The sequence below is a fragment of the Maylandia zebra genome, linkage group LG19 (genome assembly GCF_041146795.1).
Source record: "Maylandia zebra isolate NMK-2024a linkage group LG19, Mzebra_GT3a, whole genome shotgun sequence".
Lineage (NCBI taxonomy): Eukaryota > Metazoa > Chordata > Actinopteri > Cichliformes > Cichlidae > Maylandia > Maylandia zebra.
This window is the reverse complement of record NC_135185.1, coordinates 1,326,718-1,342,588: the sequence shown is the minus strand read 5'-3', so window position 1 is coordinate 1,342,588 and position 15,871 is coordinate 1,326,718. Positions and strand designations below refer to the sequence as shown.

At 42.5% G+C, this 15,871-nt stretch overlaps 1 protein-coding gene across 3 annotated transcripts in view; it reads right to left on the bottom strand.

The window, feature by feature from the left end:
• Nucleotides 1–15,351, bottom strand: part of arid4a (AT-rich interactive domain 4A) — a 37,776-nt gene extending 22,425 nt beyond the window's left edge. Inside the window, exons 1-9 of one of the 3 annotated variants that reach the window (XM_004564156.3) lie at nt 15,199–15,351; nt 14,195–14,247; nt 13,014–13,124; nt 9,355–9,420; nt 4,738–4,828; nt 4,041–4,120; nt 3,851–3,948; nt 3,623–3,755; nt 356–435 (exon numbers count right to left, since the gene is read on the bottom strand). In XM_004564156.3, coding sequence (XP_004564213.2) covers nt 356–435; nt 3,623–3,755; nt 3,851–3,948; nt 4,041–4,120; nt 4,738–4,828; nt 9,355–9,420; nt 13,014–13,124; nt 14,195–14,200 — 665 coding nt within the window. In that variant the 5' untranslated portion in view covers nt 14,201–14,247; nt 15,199–15,351. Of the gene's footprint in view, nt 1–355; nt 436–3,622; nt 3,756–3,850; nt 3,949–4,040; nt 4,121–4,737; nt 4,829–9,354; nt 9,421–13,013; nt 13,125–14,194; nt 14,294–14,497; nt 14,654–15,198 lie in introns of those variants that run through there. The other 2 variants (XM_004564158.5, XM_004564157.6) reach the window with 2 other exon arrangements.
• Between the last annotated feature and the right edge of the window lie 520 nt (nt 15,352–15,871).

Below are 15,871 nucleotides of genomic sequence, written 5' to 3'. Positions count from 1 at the left end.
AGTGGGGTTAGGGTAACTGGTGAGTATAAGTCGCCCATAGATGTGAGTGTGAGTGCAAATGGTTTAGTTGTCTGGTTGTTGGCCCTGCAAGAGACTGGCAACCTACCCTGCCTCTTGCACTATGACAGCTGGGATAGGCTCCAGCCCCACACGACCCTAAAAATCGGATAAGTGGAAGAGGATGGATGGATGGATGGATGGATAGAAGGAAGAAGTCGTGGAAATGGAGTAACCAGACACAGCTTATATGGGATGCAGAACCAGATTTGTGTTCGGGAAGAATTACATGACCTCACAGACTTCATGTGAACCTTGACTTGTGACCATGACTCAATAAATATCAAAGTGGACTCACAACTTGCCGTTGCAGAATGACCTGACCAGACACTGATCCTTCTTCACCACCAGCTCATCATTACAGCTGGGAGACACCACCTGCAGGACAGACACACCTGATTGATGGCTTTGCATACAGATTCTACAGAAAGTTCATTTGTGTCGGTCCAAGTCCACACAGGAAGCAGCGAGGGATTCTGGGTCGTCTGTAACAAGAGTTTATTGTTGCTCATCAAACTGATTGTCCTATATTCTGTGTGTGTGATTACAGCCAGTAGAAAACTGCTGTGAGATTTGAAAATCTACATGGCAGCAACATGACTCTCACACACGCACACAAAAGTGACAGCCTCTGACAGACACACACATCCTTTCATGCAATCCGATTTGTTCCTCCCTTCACCTCCTCAGACCCGAACTCTTCCACAGCAGCATTTTTAATTTCTCTTTGATATTTGGTCACATTGGGGCCTGATGAATGTAAAAACAAAGAATTACCAGATTTTTTTTTTTCCACCTGATTTTTGTTTATAGAAAAATAAGAGCCACATATGAGGATATTTGTTTTAAACAGTAGCAGTATAATGACCTCGCAAGTGGACATCAGGCCCTTGTAGAGCAAAATTTAGTATTTTGGTCTAAATAACCCAAAATGTGATGTCCACATATGCGGACGCAGGTCCTAGGAGGTTAAAGTGCAAATGAAACACTAAATGCATAAAAGGTAATAACCAAACAACAAAGGACCACTGACTGTGTAAGTGACACTAGATCCTTGATTTTAACATTAAACTCATTGCTGCAGCATAAAAGCGATCCCCTTAAACCGACTTCATTTCGGTCTCCTTATATTCCCCTGAGTCTCTGTTACTAGTCAGCTAACATAAACTAGAGTAAATCTACAGGGTGGGCCATTTATATGGATACACTGTAATAACATGGGAATGGTTGGTGATATTAAAGTCCTGTTTGTGGCACATTAGTATATGTGAGGGGGCAAACTCCTCAAGATGGGTGGTGACCATGGTGGCCATTTAGAAGTCGGCCATCTTGGATACAACTTTTGTTTTTTCAATAGGAAGAGGGCCATGTGACACATCAAACTTATTGGTAATGTCACAAGAACAACAATGGTGTGCTTGGTTTCAACGTAACTTTATTCTTTCATGAGTTATTTACAAGTTTCTCTTTGCTCACAGCCATTGACATGTCGAAGAGGTTAACACGTGAGGAGCGGATCGAAACTGCTTGCTAAGTTTCGTGAAACTGGTTCAGTGTTGGATTTGCCAAAATGTGGACGCAAGAAAACTGTCACTAATGAAGAAACATCAGTGGCTGTCCTAGCTTCATTCAGCAAGAGCCCACAGCGTAGCACTCGCCGCATGTCCCTGGAGAGTGGCATTAGTCGAACATCCCTTCGGCGGATATTAGCTACTCACAAATGGCACCCTTACAAACTCCAGCTACTGCAGCATCTTATCGAGGATGACCCAGATCGGCGCACAGAATTTGCAGAATGGGCAAAACAAAACTTGGAACAGGACCCTCAGTTCACGCAGAAGATTTTGTTCAGTGATGAGGCAAACTTTTATGTGAACGGTGAAGTTAACAAACAAAACCACCGCTATTGGTCTGACACTAACCCACATTGGATGGATGCCTCCAAGACTGTTGGAACAACAAAAGTGATGGTTTGGTGTGGTATATGGGGCACAACGATAGTGGGTCCATTCTTCATCAATGGAAACCTCAAGGCCACTGGATATTTGAAATTACTACATGATGATGTGTTTCCTTCTTTGTGCACTGAAGCTGGCACGTTCCCTGAGTTTTTCCAGCAAGATGGTGCACCACCACATTATGGGTGCAGGTCCGAGCATTCCTAGATGAACAGTTTCCTGGAAAGTGGATTGGTCATCGTGGGCCAGTTGAATGGCCCCCAAGGTCTCCCGATCTGACCCCCTTAGACTTTTCTCTTTGGGGTCATCTGAAGGCAATTGTCTATGGTGTGAAGATACGAGATGTGCAGCACCTGAAACTACGGATACTGGATGCCTGTGCTGGCATAAATCCTGCGGTGTTGCTATCAGTGTGTGAAGAGTGGGAGAAGAGGGTTGCATTGACAATCCAACACAATGGGCAGCACAAACACATTTTATAAGTGGTCAGAAACTTGTAAATAACTCATGAAAGAATAAAGTTACGTTGAAACCAAGCACACCGTTGTTTTTCTTGTGACATTACCAATAAGTTTGATGTGCCACATGGCCCTCTTCCTGTTGGAAAAACAAAAGTTGTATCCAAGATGGCCGACTCCTAAATGGCCACCATGGTCACCACCCATCTTGAGGAGTTTGCCCCCTCACATATACTAATGTGCCACAAACAGGACTTTATTACGGTGTATCCATATAAATGGCCCACCCTGTATAGACGGCAACCAACCAACCAATCCAGTGATGTCACGTTTCGTACTGACAGAAGATGGTGCTAAACATGTTTTAAAACTTTAAGCACTTCTTTCTTAAATCCAGCCACAGAGAAAGTGTTACAGCGCAGAGCTCCGTGGTTTAAGTTAGCCTTCACACAGTAAGTGTTTCACATCCACTTTAAAACAGGTTTGCCAGTATTTTCCAAGAACTGATATTTGTTTTATGTGAAAGACATGCAAAAGATTTAACAACAATCTATATTTCACATGTGGTGATGCTAATGTGTTGCAGTTTATTACACTTTAGACATAATAAACTTAAGAAATTATTTAGCCGTTTGTGATTTGCTTTTTTCTTGTTTCTTGATTCTTTGTTCTGTTTATTATTAAGAGCACACTGATTTGTGGCTTTATATACGACTGTAATACATTTAACAATATTCCTAATATTTTGTCAGGGTTGGAAAAAAAGCATGACATTTCCAATAAAAATGAAGATGTGCTGAGAGGGCAAAAAAGCTCACTTTGTGGCCAAAGAGGAAGAAATAAGATTAAACGAGAACAATGAACATTTTAAATAACGGACAAAGTAATAAAACCTTCAGTCTAACTTACTGTGTGGACAGTCTAAATCTTCACAGTCCATCATGTAATCTACTCTATTCTTGTGCTGTTCGATAATCCTGTCTTTAAACACTTAATCACATCTCAGCTGACCTTCTGACAGCAACTAAACAGTCCTTTTCCCCACTTCAACAAGGTAACGTGGATGTTTCACCTGCAGTGGTTAGTCATCACATACATGAGGTAGTTATAGCACCACCCCCACTTTATACAGTAACTGTGTCAGTTTACCAGAGCCAAGAACCAGGTGCTCGACTCTTCTTCGTTTTCAATGCTGCAGACTTGTCCCAGCAGCTCGTCATTTAGCCGCCTCCTGTCCTCATCGTCATCTTCACTAGATGAAGACTCATTGTCTTCATCGGCCCTGAGACACAAACGCAAAAATCAGAACTTGCTCTGCAGCTGGTTTCATAAAGACCATTTAACATGTCCAGAGGGAGAAGGCACATCAACACTCACACAGCCTGAGAAGAACGCCGTCCACCGCGGTTTGACTTCTTGCCGATGACTGGAGTGCCAAAATGTTCTGGGTTCGTCAACGGCAGCTGATCCAGAGTCTGCGAGACAGTGTTGAGAGCATCAAATACATTCAGGTGTTTTTAGGGTTATCAAGACCTTGGCAAAGTGATCCCATCCTGGGAGGACTCACCTCACTCTCTGCAAAATGCCTCTCTCCCTTCAGACAGAGAGACGTTCGACGGAGAGTCTTCTCATCGCCGTCGTCAAACACTGAAAGAAACGCACACACACAGTTTGTAAACCTACTCGACACCACCACTTTCAATGTTCACACTAAGCTGATCCAGCCTCATTTCAACTTGGAATCCAGCGCTCGTTAACATCCACCCAGTCTGACAGAGGACAGGCAACAGGCATGTTTGACATGTAAAGTCAAATGTCTACAGTTTGCATTCGATTCACAAGCAGCTGGGAGACTACAGATACCTGAGTGTTCAGCTCAACAGTACAACTGGTAAAGCTGCTGACAGAGCTTACTCTGTAGCTTTGTTGCTGTAATACTGCAGATACTAAGAATTATTATATGATGAATAAAGACAGATGTTCTCCTGTGCTCAGACTGGCAGTGAACTCACTCTGTTTATAAAAACCCTGTAACACTAGAAAACTTAAGTCACCATGGCAGCAGCACTTTGAAGTAACATAGCTGCTTATAAAGATTATAATCCCTGTGGATAAGATTAGAACTAGTTCTGAAATATAATCCAGACCTTAGATCACTGTGTGTCTGCACTGCTTTGATAACGTAACAGATTCATGTTGTGGCAACCTATGAACCCTTTGTTAAATGTTGATGTGTGAGAAACATGAGGAAGCACCAGACTCACCCACAGTGTAGAGGCTGGCATCGGTCAGCTTACTGATGACAGCTTCACTGCATATACCTTCACTGGTCTTCACCTCCACTGTGGAGCCCACCTGAAGCACAGAAAAACCAAATTCAGCCCTTAGACTACAACAACAACAACAACAGCTCCTTTATCAGCAGTTTGACTGTGTTTATTTCAAGTCATCAGGGCTCACAAGGACACTTTCTACACATGGCGGGATATTTTCATTTATTACGATGGTTGTTTCAGACAAACTGCGACAGGGCAGGCTATACATTTCTCCACAGGAAAAGAGGCACTCAGCTAGATTCCCCCAAAAATTTAATCAATGGCAACTGAAGACAAGATGATTTTCTTTAAAAACAAACAAACGTATTATTCATAAAGCACTCCAGAGCCACAGTCAGTTTAATGAAATCAGCATCCTCCACCTTCTGGACCAGTATACTGTCAGGATGCTTGAACACGACTGAACTAACACTTCAGGTCTACTGCTTCTTATAAACCAAGAAAATACACAAGAACTCTGATTTGTGATCAGAACTATAAAAACCTGTCACAGGCATGAATATCATAGTAATTTGGGGCTTTTCATGATTTCTTAAACTGGTTTCCAGGTTGGAATGACGGTACCATATACATCTTTATTTCAATTTAAATAGATCCAAATCACAACAGCAGTTGCCTCAAGACACTTTATTCTATAAGGTGAAGACTGCACAATAATACAGAGAAAACTCCAACAATCAAACAACTCCCTTTGAGTCAGCGATTGGCAACAGTGGGAAGGAAAACCTCTTAAAAGGAAGAACCTTTTGTCAGAACTAGGTTCAGGTGAAGTGCAGCCATGTTGGAGGTGATAGGAGAGCCAGGACAAAACACTGTGGAACAGTATCGTGCACATCACCTTATTAAGATTTTTGGGACAAGTCAGGTTTGTCTGAATGTGGAAGCAGGAATTGAGAGATTATCTACATCTTTGTGTCCTTAACACATGAAAAAGACTCCCTATTCATGTGAACAAACTGAGTCTGAAATATTTGTTATTTTAGAAAAAACAAGAACTGGGTGCTCGAGTTTTATTTCAGTGAGCTGGATCTCCACCAGATGCTTTTGGTAGCCATGAAACCTCTGGGATAGTCTGGCTAATACTTGACCGCTGGCAGAAAGAGTTCGTTTCAGTTGGATATTTCCTGTAATGGACTCTGTGAGGAAACCAACTGGGTTTATTGTGTAGTTCAGAAATAGGGCTGATGTTGGGGCATGGAGAGGCCATTCCAGAAGCTCTGATGTGTATCTGAGACGGCTGCAGCTGCACATGTCAATGGACGACTTCGGTCGTGGCAGACTGGTTCTCAGTCAGTGGTGATGAAAAAGTCTCTCTGCTGTTCCAGCAGATTATAGTTCATGGCAGGCTTGAGATTTGCTTGTTCTTAAAAATCCTACCAATTTCCTATCGTCGTGGGTTTTCTTCGGGACCTTGTGAAAGTGGTGAAAAACGTGTACGTATGTGCAGCTGTTTGAGCGGATCATCTTGGAATCTGCAGTTGTTGAGAAATGGCTCCAAGACATCTTTCCAACTGGTGTTAATCACAATTCTCCTTAGAGCTGCACTGTGCTCCTTGAACATTTACCAGTTGGTAAATGGACTCATGCTTTTCTATTCTGAAAAGAGTACACAACCTGCCTCATTCACACCACTTTTTTCTGTGCGCCTTCTACGCAACATTTGCAAACATTCATACTCCGAAGTATGGGTATCTCGCCCAAGGATATACGGCATGCAGACTGCAGCAGACGGGTCGAACCACCAGCCTATCGATTGGTAGGCGACCTGCTCTACTACCCGAACTACTGCCACTCCTAGTAGTCATATTATTCATTTAACCCAAAAAGTTGATTCTGTTTCAACTTTGACGTTTTCACTGGGATACACGTCTCGTCACTCATCCGAGTGATGACTTCAGTCAGACTGAAATTTTAGCAAAAGGGGGAAGTTTTGGGAGTGACGGCAGCAAGAGAGCGCAAGCAAGCGAGAGAAAGAGTTTTGATGCGAGAGATTTGTGATGTTTATGGTGCTTGAACTGTATAGTTAGTGTGTAGTGTGGTTGTTTTGTGTGTCAGAAACAATGAGGACTCTGCCAAAGGCAGACGGCAGTGTAAACACAGCCTCCAGGTGGAAAACAGGAGCGACACACCTTCACGCCTGCAGGTATCAGGCTGTGATGTGCTCCTCTGTCTTATAGTGGACAGACATTTTTTGGAGCAGCACAAATCATTTGTGTGGTCTCCTATTTGATGCAGAACACCTGATTGTTCTGTAAATTGTATTAAATGGTTATTTTAAAAAAAATGTGCACAGTTTTTTAAAACTAAATGCAAATAGAAAATGTAAAAGTTATGAAAGTGATTGGTTAACCATGTCTGTGGTTTTTACAGTGAAAGAAAATTACAACTTTTCACTCTTAGGTTTTTTTTCTGGTTTTAGATCAAGTGTGTTAATAATGTCAGAATGAAACAACTAAATTCAGACACGTGAGGCTGAAGAGTGATACCAAACAAGGCGAGGTAAACAGTTTTAACAGTCAAATAAAGAAGTAAAATCCAAAGTAGCCAAAAACAGCAGTTATACCCTGACGCCCAGAGGGTTAAGAGTTCAAGTGAATAAGTATCAGAATAAGTTAACAGTTCATCTGCATAATTTAATACTATTTCTGGAGGCTTACTACTGATTCTTTCGCTGTGTAATAAAAGGCTGGTGGATGGAGCAGGTTTCTTTCCTCTGCATGTCAGAGTTTGTTGATTAGGTGCTTTGATGAAGGACTGCCACTTTTGCCCAGATTTTAATAGTGATCACAGGAACAGTGCTGCTCTTTTGGACACTAGAGACATGTTTCCTTTCACTCAGCACCTCAGTAACTGCACCTTTGCTCTTTACAGTGTGTGAAAACAACTCCGGCTCCATGTTAAACTTACGAGCGTAACCATCCCTGCTGCTGTGTGCTGTCAGTCTTCTTGTTGAAAAGCTGTTGTGAAACCTTTTACTCGCTGCTCCTAAATGCATTTCTATAGCAGATCTGTTTTTAGTTGCAAATGTGAGTGAAACCACTTCCATCGTTTAATATATCTGTGCGCTACAGGGCCGTGTGTTAAACCAAGCATCAAAGCAAAGAAGTTGCGTCGAGGACTTTTTATAATAGAATTACTCGATGAATCGTTGCAGCCCTAAATTAAACCATTACTTTACCAGGTTACCAATGTAGCTCTACACGGTTCCGTGCTAGGACCCTTTCTGTTTACATTATAGATGCTTCATGTAGACTGTATCATTTAAAGGCACAGGATGCACTTCATTGCTATGCATGACACCCAGCTTCAACTATCCATGGACCATCTATATCTATGATAGCCAGATCTCAGACTGGCACTTTGCTTTCAGACTGCAAGCTTGTTTGTGGTTCCTAGAGTATTTAAAAGTGGAACGGTAGGCAGAGCCTTCGGGGCCCGCTTTGGTGGAACCACTTTGGATTTGACAGCCTTTTTACTTTTGAGATTAGGCTTAAAACTTTTTTTAATAAAGCATTTTTTGATTAAGGTGTCCTTGAATCCTCCCGTACACTGTAATCCACAGTTTTCATGAGAGCTATTGGGACACACCAACCTAGTGGGCAAAAACAGTACTGCAGTCCTTCTCGCTCCCGCCATCCTCTGACTGTGTTCGCGTTAGCCAAACTACCAGAAGGTTGCACTGCTATCTGATCCACTAAGCAATGTTTATTTACAGCTACAGGGCACAGAGTATGGCATTGACCTTTGAACCCTGCCTTACAGGCCAAACTGTACCAATCCCTGCTTCCTCACAGCAACTGCGGCTCTCAGTTACCACTCATTTAACCTGACATTAAAAAGATTTGGTCGACTTTATTGTTATGACCCATGAGCTTTTATGCTGAGGCAACAGTGCTAACCACTGCACCACCATTCAATCATGGGCTGAGATTTTCCACACACACACACTAGTGTATTCTGTATTCTGACTTAGTCTTTGTTAAATATTGACACAGTATAAAATATCATGTTGTTAGTCATCTGAGGTTTCATTAGCATAATTTTAAGACCCATCAGGTCTAGATCAGGGGATTCAAACTTAAATGGCATGTGGGTCATCTCACCGGAGCATCACCTTAGTGCTCAAGTAGTACAAAAACAAACCAACAAGAAAACACCCACAAATATTTCTTAAAATGCAGTTTTAGGAAAAAGTCACTTCAAGAGCCAAAGTGCATTCGATTTCTCCACATCAATATACAGGCCGCGAGTTTGAGACCCCTGGTCTGATTGTTTTTCATTATGTCCTGATATCGAGGAATCTTTTTTTCCCCTGGCTCACTGTTGATATCTGATACATCTGATCCAGCTTTCTGGGTCAGTATTAGGCTAATATTGAATTAGATCATACTGCTGCCACCACACATTTGGCTGTCTGCACGACAGTAATCAGGTAGCTTTACATTTAATCTGTGTGGTTTAATTGTGAACATTAAGTTAAAGAGGACTTAAGCAAATCTGAAAAGTCAAAATTACCAGTAGCAATAAAGATCATGATCATCTTACCCTCAGAGATCCTTTGACCTGGTCGTCTTGCACTACCTGGGAAGTACTTTCACCTTTTAGAGTCACCTGAAGACACAGAAAGACAAAGAATACTGATGATTTCTGAACAGAGATGAAGAAACAATGATGTCACAAGACTTTCCCCCTAAATGTTAAAAATAAATAAACCAGGATAAGATGAGCTGAAGCACCCTGTTCTTTATGTCCCTAACAAGAAATCTGAAACTGGAGCACGTGCACAGATGTTTGAATAACAGGAAGATTTAACAAATACACCAAAAACAAATAAACTGTCCATAGGCGTCACCACTCAGGCAATATCGTCAAGTCAGCATTGACATAGGAAGAGAACTGAAAACTTTGCTGAGTGTTTTTTAGCAAAGTTTTTTTCCACAGAGTCAAGTTTTCAAACTGGTGCAACTTCACATCTATACATCTTTTAGCCCTTTAATGATGTTCCAGTACATCATTAAAGGGCAATAAAACTGACACGGTCACACACTCGTGTCCTCAACCGGGCTGTGGTGGTGGCGGTGCATGCACCAGGCTACAAAAGTCAAGAGGTGCACAACTAGCCAGCGGCTGCGACATGGTTTTTGGTGTGCAGTGAGTAAAAGTAAAGACTCCTTTATTGTTGCCGTCCTTGCATTTCAGCAGACCACAATGAATGCATTGTTACATGTTTTCACTCTACACAATAAACTAGCAAATATAATAATATCGCAAATGTAAGCAAATACAGAAAATAGTAAAGTAACAAATATAAAAATACAGTTCTGCTAAAAGGATAAAAGGATATTACATTTGTTGGTAGCCATGGACTGTGAGTGATACTGAATACTGAGCCACGATATGCTAGTGTTTTGCACTGTGATGTAATGTCACATACAGGAGCATTGTAAGGACATCATACTGGATGTCACACAGGGATTTTGCAGGTAGGGCCTGGTGAATGAAGCTCACCAGGTCCATTCACCTACGTTAGCCCTCAGTGTTCTGACGGCCTGGATGCACCTGATGCCAGAGGTCACGGCTTTGAACAGGTGCTGTCCAGGGTGAGACAGTCGGCAGCAACAGCGACTTTCTCAGCTCAAGGACGGGAACGGAGAACGGGTTCTTATAGGTGTACGTGGAACAAGTTCTTGTAGAGAACTCTGCTTCTAACTTTGCTACGATCAGCAGTTAGTACTTAGTTCATGTTAATAACTGACAAAGGTTTTTTGGGCAACATAACATTCTTGCCATTTCCCTAATATAGAGCATCACTTAATGATTTCTATTATTACATCAATGTGTTAACTGTTTAAGCTGGACATGTCCTCTGATGATAGGACACCCACAGCTGGCTGTCTTCTGCAAACTCAGATCTCTTAGGTGACAGTCACAGACGCATTATGGGATGTTTAACCTCCAGATGAAAGACTTGGCCTGCATGCAAAAAAGTGGGTCGATATAAGCCTAACGAGTAAAACATCTGCCACATTTGAATGAAATAGTTAAGCAGCGAGTTAATAAGACAACTTCCTAAATGAATGGCTGCAGCCTCGTTGTAAAGTAAATAAAAGCCCTGGTGTGCAGCCCCAACAGGCTGATGTTCAAGTAATACACTGCTAGAAATCCTGGTGTAATGTTAGAATAAACTCCAGGAGCTGCTGTCAATGATCATCCTGGCTCCAAAATAAAAACTAGCAGTTGCCATGTTACCTTTTAGGTTTAACAAATAAGCACATGTGAGTGAGTTGTGTGTGACATTCACAAACAGGGACGGGAATCGAGAACTGTTTTGTCAGTAATCACCCCTACACCGATCACAAAAACGAGGGGAAACGCCTCCAACAGTCAAACATTTGACCTCACAGCAGGCAGTTACTTTGCACAAATGAAAGGTTTATTTTTCAGACAACTTCTTACTTTCACTTCCTGCATTTTTAAACAAGTATCTGTACTTTCTACAGATATTTGTAGAACAGGCTCGTTACTTTAGGTTTAATGAATTTGCAGAGAGTTATTATTCACGTCACTGCATGCCATCAAGCTGATTTGAGCCTAAACAGTAACGCATGAAAGGCGGTCCCGTTCCCATACTAATCTCCAGGGGATGTCACATGAAACCTGATGATGTGTAACACAGTCAGGAAATCAAGTTGGCCGGTGTTTTTCTTTTTGGTTGGCAGAACCTGAGCAACTGCAGATGTCAGTGAGCACTTCAGCATCTCGCTAAAGGTGCAGCTGCTGTACTTCACAGATATAGGTGTGTACATCCACAAAGAGCAGTAAACCCCAGAGCAGCAGTAGCCCAGATCAGCTGATCACAGCCTGCAGAACATCTACAGGAGATCTCAATAGAAATGACTGCGATTCCCACACTGAACCACTACAGGCGAGTTTAGGGTTCCCCCACCTGCTGAATCCCACTTTAACAACTGACTGTGCTCATTTTCTTACACAGGAGCAAAGTCACCCTCTGCAATGTAGGACACAAAAATAAAAAAATATATATCTATTTTTCTTCTTTTTCTTCTGATTGAAGCAGAGTAAAACCAGATTAAAAATGAGACTAACAGTTTGTATTCATCTTCTAATATTTTATCACTGCATTAAGGCACATAGCTCAGTTAGCTTTGCACAAAACGTCCTCCAGAGACCTACTCTTTACTTTCTTACCTTTCAGAGCCTGTACTTTTAATCAGTACTTCCACTTTTACTAGAATATTTTTTAACACTAGTATCTGTACTTCTACTCGAGTACAGAATGTCTGTACTTTTGCCACCTCGTCTATAAGCAATCAAAGCAATAACAGAATCTGAATTTCTTCTTATCAATCCCCATCCCTACCTACAAGACTTGTGGGTTTGTTGTGGCACAGTGTGCGAGAGACGTACCAGCACACTGTTGCAGTATTTGCTATAGGGGAAGAGCAAAGTTACTTTAGTCAGCAGTAACTGTGCTGTATAAAAGACGTGGGCACAGCCACTGTGATGTCACCACAACTAAAGCGGATATAAATAAATTCTGCATTTGCTCCACTTTTATAAACTGCTGGTTATATCCACCGTCTACATTCAGTTTATGGCTTTAATGTGTTACATCTAAACAAACTTTACATCAGCAGGTGTCCAGGTATACTGAGACTCACACAGCTGGTGGCAACAGTCAGCCTGGTGACTGCTGTCAACCAGATGATGTTTAATACTGGAAGCTGTCGTACACTTCTTAAGCTCTGATTAATTACTTAAACGACACAATGACAGGGAAAAGGCCTTACAACAGAAACAAAACATTAAAAAGTTGTTTTGGTCGTTGGCCAAATCGGGGCATCCCCAATACTGAAAGGCTGCGATCTAATATCTTCACAGAGGTATGGGACACGTTGTTTACCATGAAGTAAGTAGTGGAACACATTCACAACACAGGACTAGATTCATATCCAGGTTTTGAAGGAACTGTGGTAAGTAGGCCACTGTTAAGCAGAATTGAAAGCTTAATTAATTAAAAACTATTCCTTTGAAAAATCAGTCCATCCCATTTGTGTCTGACATGTACTCAGGGTCAGAAATCACAGTGACCCAATGATATTAAGCGGGAAACACTGACAGACCAGACTGTGGTCCTCTGGAAATCCTGATGCTCATGAGGATGAAACTTCTGCTAATCTTACCTTGACTTTCACCATGCGCTTAACAGTCTTGATCTTGGCCTCACAGAAGGCTCCTCTGTACTTGGCACTGACATCAGTCCCCACTGTCAGGTAGGCAGGCTCGTCTGCTACCTGAAATGCCAATACAAACATACACATAAGCAGCAGCTCTCAAGACTGTTTTGAGTTGCATTTGTGAAGTTTGTGTGATGGTTTCACTTTGTCAGTCTGTCATTTGTCAAAAGCCTGGAGAGCACATCCACGAGTCCTTGGTCTAATTCCAGTTTTAGGGAAATGGATCCTTTAAAAACTGATTACTGACGTACCTGTTTACATGATCATCCTGTTTACTGACTATTTGTGTGAAGTGGTTTCTCATCTCGACCCTTACCAGCTTACCTTTTTCTAAACATCAGCTGCTGCCTACATGTTCATTTTGTCTCAGTTGTGTTGACACTTTTCATCTAACTCTTGATGTAATCAGTTTGGTTCAGAAATGTTTCTTCCAAGAACCCCAAACATCAGATAACTTTCCTACCAGATACATAATGTGAGTGAAAGTAATTAGCTTTTTATTAATGGCAATAACAGCTAATCAAGCTAATCAATCTAAAAACCAGAATAAGACATGTACTAATTAGGTGTTTCAGTCTGTCTAAACATGCAGCCGGTCACCAAACAGCTAATTATATAGTGCTACTTGTCATAGCTCCTGACCCTTTATCATGCAGTTTTACAGGAATAATAATGTTGTTGCATCTGATTTAAATCAATCATATGTTTAGGTTAAAAAAAAACCCCAAACAAATCCCCCACCAAAAAAACCTCAAAGGGATGAGTGGTCTTTGGAATATTAAAAAAGGGTCTTTAAATTATTTGCAAATCACTGTCTTCTGTTTTTATTTACATCTGACACACAGTCGTAACTTTAATTACAACACTGTCTCTAACAAATCAGTGGAAATGTGTTTACATTGTACAGCAATTGTCTGAAACCTGCTTAGGACTATAAACATTTGGCTCATCACTATAACAGCACAGATGTGCATGTAAAAACGATAAACCGACACATGAGTCGGAACTGGAAAAGCACAGTTTAAGTCATCTGTGTCTGGTTCCATCTGGGTCTCTGAGTAGGGTTCAGACATGGTGCTTAGACCGAGAACACCATCTTCAGTTTGTGTCGCAGGTCAAACACTCACCTTCATTTCTTCTCGGCTATTTGAGGGAGTCCAGCTCGAAAGATTTGGGATCGCTGAAAGATAATGAGCCGACAGATGAGGTTAAAGCTTGCGGTGGCACTGAGGACAAACAGGGCATAAAGAGTCAAACAGACCAGTCCAGTTTGAAAATCATGCTAAGCTAACCGACTAGCCACTCACTTGTGTTAGCTCAGGCATTCTTTTCTAGCTCGGTCAACCCACTCCCTCCCTCCCCTCAAATCTGCCTACTCGTATCAGTTCAAATATGTGGCCCAAACAGCTCGCAAAAATGTAGCTAGTAACCTTTACTTCCAGTGAACACCGGGTCCCCGGTTTGAAGAAGCGTCGGTGGTAGCTCGGTGATGGGCACGGTGCGTGAGCGGGGCCGGAGAGGGGCGCCTCTTCCCGCTCCGCTCCCAGCCCCTGTGAGTCACGTCGCCATCACAGCTTGCCATGTCAGCTAGCTGGGCTAACTGTATCACATCCACACCAAATCCGCTTGCTAGCGACCAGCTGCTACCACACAACCGAATGCCAAGGCGAACGAAGTCCAAACAGCGGGCGAACGGGACAAGCTGCTCTTCGCTTCGTAGCTACGTCTAGCTAGTTGGCTAACTAGCGACTCAACTAGCTAGTTACGGAGATTTAAACGGTCCGCTAGCAAATGAGCAGCATAGCTAGAGTCAACTCTAGGTCCCACTTGGTTACGAGGTCAAAGTAAGTTTTACTAAACAGTGTGAATCAGTGACACTAGACGTAACGAGAACTGCTGTAGATTTATTTATTTAATAAACGGTTGCTCCACAAAGGCGCCGGAGCTTCACATTTCTTCAGTGCAAAAACAACCCGACTGCCATTCAATTCAGACAGCTCCGACGAATAGCGAGCAAACGGACATCTCCCGGTCTCTCCGCTGACGTCCAGCTGCCCTCGGCCTACCGACAGTTTAAACTGTTCAAAGTTTTAGCTTTGTTCTAGGCAAAATATGAAGGTTTTATACTTACATTCACGGACACAGCAGCTTCCCCTCTCGCTCGGGCTGCAAAGCAATATAAGAACAACAAGCTGTTGAGCCTCAAGCTCCGTTTCCTGAGAACACGATTGGCTGCGGTGACAGCAGTGGTCGCAACACAGAAATTTGATTGGTGGATCGATTTCTCATTTTCAATAGGACAGTCTTCACGCGGTATCGCTATGGGCTGATACAAACGCGGCGCCACTAGGGAAATGACGGCACCTGCTGGCCAGTGGTGTAATCAGAAGCGAGTTCAATAGAAAAAAATACACACGGCGATCACAATTGGCCGTCCACGCTTTGCGCCTGGCTGTAGCGCGTCTCTATTGGCGGAGCGGTCTTCCTCGTCTGTAGCGATATAACAGGAAGCCTTCCCGTGCTGGATTTCTGAGCACCATATTCAATTCACAGTTCATACTACTTGTTTGTCGACTGGGCTGACCAGAAAAATAACACGCACGATTGTGTCAGATATAAAGTTTATACGGATTTTTACATAACCACAAGCAGCGGGCGCTGGTTTGTGACCGCTTTGTATTGCCGGTGACAGCGAATCGAAACAACCGGGAAAAGGCGCTTTATGACGTACTTACGTGCCCTGTTGTTATATGCAGTGTTTTCACATGTACGCGGAAATCAAAGAGGCCGTCTCCTGCCCCTTC